The sequence below is a fragment of the Cibotium barometz genome, chromosome 12 (assembly GCF_041138505.1).
Source record: "Cibotium barometz isolate CiBa-2024 chromosome 12, ASM4113850v1, whole genome shotgun sequence".
NCBI classification, from domain to species: Eukaryota; Viridiplantae; Streptophyta; class Polypodiopsida; order Cyatheales; family Cibotiaceae; genus Cibotium; species Cibotium barometz.
The window spans coordinates 49547514-49554113 of record NC_141057.1 but is presented as its reverse complement, the minus strand read 5'-3'; the positions used below and the strand labels follow the sequence as shown (position 1 = coordinate 49554113).

The window sequence follows — 6600 nt, the reverse complement described above, 5'->3', positions numbered from 1 at the left end:
AAAGCTGTGGCGTGAAGGTGCAAGGTTAGAGTGCATGGTTAGAGTGAGTTCATGAATTTGCAGGCCGTGAAAAGATTAGGTGTGAAAAAGTCTGGCGTAAAAATGTTAGACGTGAAAAAATGAGGCGTTAATTTGCAGGCCATGAAAAGGTAAGACATGAAAAAGTCTGACGTGAAAAAATCAAACATGAAAATGTTAGACATGAAAAGGTAAGGCGTGAAAAAGTCAGACGTGAAAAGGTAAGGCGTGAAAAAGTCAGACGTGAAAAGGTAAGACGTGAAAAAGTTAAATGTGAGAAAATGAGGCATGAAAAAGTCAGACATGAAAAACTGAGGCGTGAAAAAGTCAGACGTTAAACGATAAGACGTGAGAAAGTCAGGCGGCGTGAAAAGTTATTTGTGAAAAAATGAGGCATGGAAAAATGAGGCATGAAGAAATGAGGCGTGAAGAAATGAGGCGTGAAAATGTTAGACGTGAAAATAAGTTTCCGTGAAATTGCAGGTTCTGTGAAAAGGTGGGTTTACATGAAACTGCAGGTTCACGAACCTAAGTTTTCGTGAAACTGCAAGATGTTATTTTGAATCGTTTATTATGGTTGTTTGTTATGAGGATTTTTTTATTTTTTTTAATTTTATTGTAAAGGTGCATATGTGAAGATACCATGAAGACATGTTTATACTAATTATGATGTCTATACACACAAGATGTGATGACTCTTCGAAGATCAAAAATACAAGAATAAAAAGAAAATGAAAAGAAAGAGTATCAAGCTCCCACCTCAAAAAGAGATAGTCGAAAAGAAAGAGTATCAAGCTCCCACCTCAAAAGGAGATAGTCAAAAAGGTCGAAATCCGGAGATGGCGGGTTGGGAGATGTAAATGGAAGCGATGCGCAGTTGAAGATTCAAGGCACACGATGAAAAATGATGAAAGGAAGAAAGAATGTCGATTTTATAACATAGCTATCGGAACTACTAGTTGTGCTGATGGAGTTTGTTGTAGTATAGGAGGAGGTATGGAGGGTCCTCTCGATACCTTCAAGAACCAACTACCTCTGCTCTTCCTTCTCTTCTTGGGCTCGAAGCAAGGCTAGTTGAGTTGGATGGGTTGGCAAAGGGTTCAACATGTGGCTGGAGGAAGGGCAGGTTAAGTTCTGGCCAGAGGAAGCACGTGAATTATGGGCTAAAGCGTACGTGGAAGAATGACGTGATAGCGTGAAATGAGTAGAGTTGGATTGCACAAATCATGTTGTTCTTCTATGTGGAGTTCAACGTGCACTCGTGATTCCAAAGCCACCAAGTTACATTGTATAATTAAATACTTCAAGAGCCACGCAGCCAGGGACAGTTCTTGCAGGTAGATCACAGATGTTTCAGGCCCTTAGTGGTAGAAGATGCAATGTGCCTACATGAGGGGCAGATGTTTTTGGTGTCCCTTTTTAATGGGTTGAAATATAGCACCTCGACCTATTGTGGAACTTTTTGTTGTGAGCTTTGAATTTTGTGCTGAAACGATTATATAATAAGACATGTTTCAATTTTATTTTATTTTTTTTGCAGTTTACATTTTCATGTTACACAAACACATATATATATGGTGAGTGAGAGCAAAGGTAACCAGACTAATACTCGCAAATCGTGTATACATTCCCCCTGATCTAGATTCACCACTACCACCACAAAAGAGGAAAGAAAAGATATCCAAAAATAAGGGTTTGCCCATGATGTCTCCATTGAAATTTGGGGCATCCACAAAGAAGAAAACAACAAAAGTGTCAAAGAAGAAAGGAAAGGCTAAAGTGAAGCCTCTTTAAAAGGAGTCCACGTCAGCTACTAAAGAATCCATATAGAGACCAACAAGCCATAGCCAAGGAGTAGAAAAATATTGAGAACAAGAGATTTTATTCTCACTCTTTGTATCTAGCTAACTTGTATAGATACCCTTGAAATTTATATATATATCAGATTACTGTATATTGAGTTTTGTTTTTTGTTTAACATTGATCATGTTTTCTTATATCTTAAATATAAGGTGGAATGACTATTGAGTTCAGTTTCCTATCTTGTGTCTTAAATATAATATTAAGACAAGATAAATGTGAGCAAAATTGTCTTGTATTAAGAACTAAACTTCAAGATTATAGGGGGGAACATACATTTCATACAACTGAAAGTATTTTCAGATCTTTTTTTTTTAACGTAATACTATCTACCTTAAATTTGAAGTTTAATGGAGTATTTTCAGATCTTTTTTTTTAAACGTAATACCATCTACCTTAAATTTGAAGTTGAATGGTATGCTCTATCTAATAGAAATTCCAAGGACTCATGCACATCCTTCAATGCCCATTTTGCATCAACAGAGAGAAATATGTTGTCATCATCACTTAATGTCCATTTTTCCTTTGAATCCACTCCACACTTTCCCAAGATCAGCATGCATAGATTCAAAAGTCTAGATGAAGGACTCCACAGGTTGCCACTCAATGCTTGTTGATGGATAAACATCTATCAAATAAACCTTAGAATCATAATTAACATAATTTAACTTATAAAAAAGTCTTACCATGAGCTTGCAATGTAGATGCAGTCTCTTCTTGTGTACACATGCATCATAGCCTTATACCCATCTTTAAAATTATAAATAACATAAATCAATTTATTAAAAATCTTACAATGAGCAAGTTGCAATGCAGATGCTGGAATAGAAGGATGCATGTGCATGTGTGCACATGTTGCACCTTTACCTTCTACCCATCTTTAGCTATCTTAAATTCCAAGATATGTCCCTTCCAATGGTATTGTAGTAAGCCTCTTCTTTGACTTTTTATCCTGTGAGGACCTTTGCATAATGGTTGCCTTTTTATCGTTTTCCACACACCTTAGTCATCTTTAACAGTGTGAAGAATGCATGATGAAACGGCATTAGTAGTGTGCCTCAAATTGGACTGTTGTCAAGAAACTACCTATTGATGAATAGATGAGAGGATGATGCACAAAGACAATGAGAAAGAGGTGCAACGACGGCAGAGTAGGGAATTTGAAGTGCATTTACTCAAATGTACCGCTCATTTTAAGGGGAATCTAAATTTTAATTTCTTATTTTTTGAAGTACTAACATTTGGTACATGGGGGCAGGCCCTTGAAGTTGGAACCCCTAGAAATAGCCATGCCGTATTACATTAAAGTGGTGATAACCCACTGAAATAACCAAAACTAGTGAAGTTAGTGAAAAGTAGATATGTCACCGAATGTCATATTTATGGTTGAATGTCACATTCTTATTGGTCCAAAGCTTAATCCAAATCCAGTACAAGTGATTGAAATGCGACTCTTTTTTAAACATTTTTGGCCCTGATGATCTATGGCCGATGGTATAAATTCACGTCGGGTAGTCTTTGTTTTGGGATTTCTAGATCTATCCTCCACATGTCAAAGGTTTTCCACGTCAGTGATGTTGGTTTGAGTGGGAGTGATGTAACATGGTTGATTTAGATCCAGCACTTTTACACACATCACAACCTCTAACCTCATCCTTGAAATTTCTAAAAATTATCAGCCACACCATAATTTTACCTTGTATGCTCATGGCTAACTTCACTTGACCTTTGACTCATCTTCTCATAAGTTCCAATTGAGAAGTCGACAATTGTGTTTATCAAATTCCTCGTTGGAATCCCATCTCTTTGCCACAATTAGCCTACAACAATAAAGGGGATCAATGGCTTTCCTTCTTAGTACTTACCAATAGACTCCTCTTGTCCTATCTTGCCATTCCTTTGAAATCCTGCCTTGTCCCCACACTAGGGATTACGAACATGATACACCTAATGTAAAGTACATTGTCTTGCATTTGTCTCTAGAAGCTGTCTTGTACCATATCACATTTATCTTCAAATGTTGATTTTCTTTCCTCTAGTGATGGGCAATAACAATTCTTCATTTTCCATATCACTATTGCTTAAATGCATACTTCATTATTCTATACCAGATTTTTGATATTGTTTCCAATGGTCTTCAACATCTTGCCCACTTAGCTTTTGTCAAGCGCTACAATTTACAAAATTCCACAAGCTTAAGTGATGAACTTAGAAAGAGAAATGCGGCAACGCATAGTAATAGCAAAACAATGCATGTGAGTGTCATTTGTAAGCCTCAAAACGAAATATGAGTTATATCAACATATTTCAGCTCTTTCATAATTCTATGCAACATAAATAAAATTATGTTCAAGCAAAAAAAGATCGTAAAAATTTATCGACGACGGGTTCAGCACCGCTTATAGAAGACTAATCACAATGATTAACATAAAAGGCTACTATGGAAAAGGTTTATTCGATTATGCGTGGTACGATGAATTCAATGGTTTAATCCACTATTTCTAATTATAATTGATGACACTCAAATCGGTTAAACAAGGCCTTCGATGGAGAAAATCTCTCTTAGGATTCTGAACTCAACGGGTATGTTGGAATACCTCGGGGTTAACCTAATATCTATGCCGAGCAGCTTGAGCCCTAATGAAGAGAGGCTGCATGCGGAGATCTAAACCAGGGCTGATCTCTTGATGAATCGTCCCTGCACAAGGAGAATTATCAGTTAATTACCTATGGTGTCAGGTTACCAATTGCAAATGACGAGAGAGAGGGTGAAGTACCTTCATGCGAGGCCTCCTTTCTGCATTAAGCTTCCGAACTTCGTACCGAGTTTTCTTTGAAAACAGACGAGTCCGTCGTTTTTCACGGTATCGCAATACCCTGGCCTCACGTCCCGACGCCGAACCTCCACCGCCTCCGGCAAAGGTTCCGTCGTCGACCCCAGTAATTCCGTCATCCGGCCCTAACATAATCATCTTGCCCGCCTCAGGCACAATTTCAAAGCTTTCGCCGACCGGCTCCCATGCCTGATTAGAAGCAGAAAAGATGGTGATGCAATCATGTTCTACCGGTAAATGCTTGGAATTACGCAGCTAATTAATATACTTACTGCCAAATCTAAGTCGTACTCTTCCGGGGCAGCGGCTCTACCCCAGCTTCCGTCGGCAAAAAGAGAGCCCCTATCGGACCACGCCGTGATCACCTCGTCGTAGTTGAGGGATAGGGAGAGCTTACGGACGGCGGCAAAGCGCTCCTGCTCGCAATCCCCGTCGGTGCATTCTCCTTGATCCGGCTCAAAGTCGGTGAGGTCAATCCTGTACTCCTCGTCGCTGGACTCGAACTCGACTGTTGTGGCCGTGGTGGTCGTGTCGGTGCTGACCAGGCTGGCGCTTGTGTCGGACTGGCTCATGTTTTCGCTGCAGTCGGATTCCTCCACCGTCGGCACCAGCAGTGCCGCTTGGCAATCTGTCGCCATGGCTGAAAACTGCGCCGAGGTGGCGTGCTGCACTGCCTCTCCCATTATGTTTCTCATATCCCTCTCAATCTCGTAGAAGCGCTCGCTCAAAAAGTCGCACGACTCTTCGTGACAATCCTCCCAACTGAGCACATCATCACCCGAAAACTCATCTGTGCCGGAGGAGCACATTGGAGAAGAGGAGCACAGCGGAGAAGAGGTGCGAGGAGAGATTGGCGAGGAGAGAGAAAACATGGGTTGAAATATATGGCACCGCAGCTGATCAAAATTGGCGGAAGCATTTCCGTTGGTTGAAAGAAGGTGCTCGATGGGGAAAAAAGTGGGCACCTGGTGGAGGGGTGCGCCGTCGTAGTCCTCCACCTCGGCTTTGATGCCAAGATATTGTAAAGGTTCGGTTTTGATGAAGCGAGTGGAACCGGATTGAGATGACACAGTCAGCAGCGGAGGGCTGAAGGGGTATACTTCGTCGGAGGAGGAAGAGGCGGTCTCTTGTTTCACAGCGAAAGGGGAGCGGAGGAGAGCGGCTGGGTTCGAATGCGGTTTGCCCCAGCTAGTGCGTGGGCGCTTGCGGGGCAGGGAGGAGCAATCGGCCAATGGGCGCGGCTTGACGGCCGACGGGACATTAGCCGGGCGCCGCCCACAATCTGAAGTACGGCGAGCTGCGACCAAGGCCATGGCGGCGCTTATTTTGCTGCAGCCATTGTTACCACGGCCGCCCATATTTTGGCGGTTAGATTGCAGGAAGCGGCAAAGTTGAAGTGACGGTCATCTCAAAAGCTCGGGGATCCCAAGAAACAAGCGGCCCCAAGAGCTCTACGTAGGCAAGGGAACACTCTACAAACTTCATGTGGAGGAGCTTTACGGGGGGGAGAGGGAGAGGGAGACGTGCAGAGGAAAAGCTACACCTAGAGGAACGTTGGTTGCGCGGAGCAGCAAGAGGACTCTCATGAAGGTTTCCATGGGCGCAATCTTATCTCGTCCTTGGATGCACTTTCCACGTACTGCTCGCCTATTGCTGGAAACCCCTTGAGAGAGCCTATCTAAATATTATCCTACCCCCCCTTCTCTCTCATCAACATGCCGCTGCCCTTTTCATAGCACAGCACGTGTCAGCCCGAAGCCCTTCTTTTTTTTAACAGCGATGCTTTTTACCCCGGTTCACACTGTTACAGCGGTGCTTTTGCCCATAGCTGTGGCCACTGGACACACTCTCGTTGGCAGCAGCTTCAGTGAAAGCTTGGAAATTCGGC

General features: G+C 42.3%; 1 protein-coding gene across 1 annotated transcript; it reads right to left on the bottom strand.

The window, feature by feature from the left end:
- Positions 1-1909: 1909 nt before the first annotated feature.
- LOC147633537 (uncharacterized) lies at positions 1910-6091 on the bottom strand. The gene is made up of 3 exons (XM_086806639.1): positions 4985-6091; positions 4656-4901; positions 1910-4576 (listed from the first exon to the last, which is right to left on the bottom strand). The coding sequence occupies exons 1-3, from the start codon at positions 6068-6070 to the stop codon at positions 4544-4546; spliced, it is 1365 nt and encodes a 454-aa protein (XP_086662765.1). The 5' UTR covers positions 6071-6091; the 3' UTR covers positions 1910-4543.
- Between the last annotated feature and the right edge of the window lie 509 nt (positions 6092-6600).

What these genes read in the sequence shown, in the direction of transcription:
- LOC147633537 (XM_086806639.1), bottom strand. Translation starts at nt 6,070, where the DNA reads ATGGGCGGCCGTGGTAACAATGGCTGCAGCAAAATAAGCGCCGCCATG. An exon ending in AGTACGACTTAGATTTGGCA is followed by an intron (nt 4,902 to 4,984) that starts GTAAGTATATTA and finishes GCTTCTAATCAG; the next exon opens with GCATGGGAGCCGGTCGGCGA. An exon ending in AAAGGAGGCCTCGCATGAAG is followed by an intron (nt 4,577 to 4,655) that starts GTACTTCACCCT and finishes CTCCTTGTGCAG; the next exon opens with GGACGATTCATCAAGAGATC.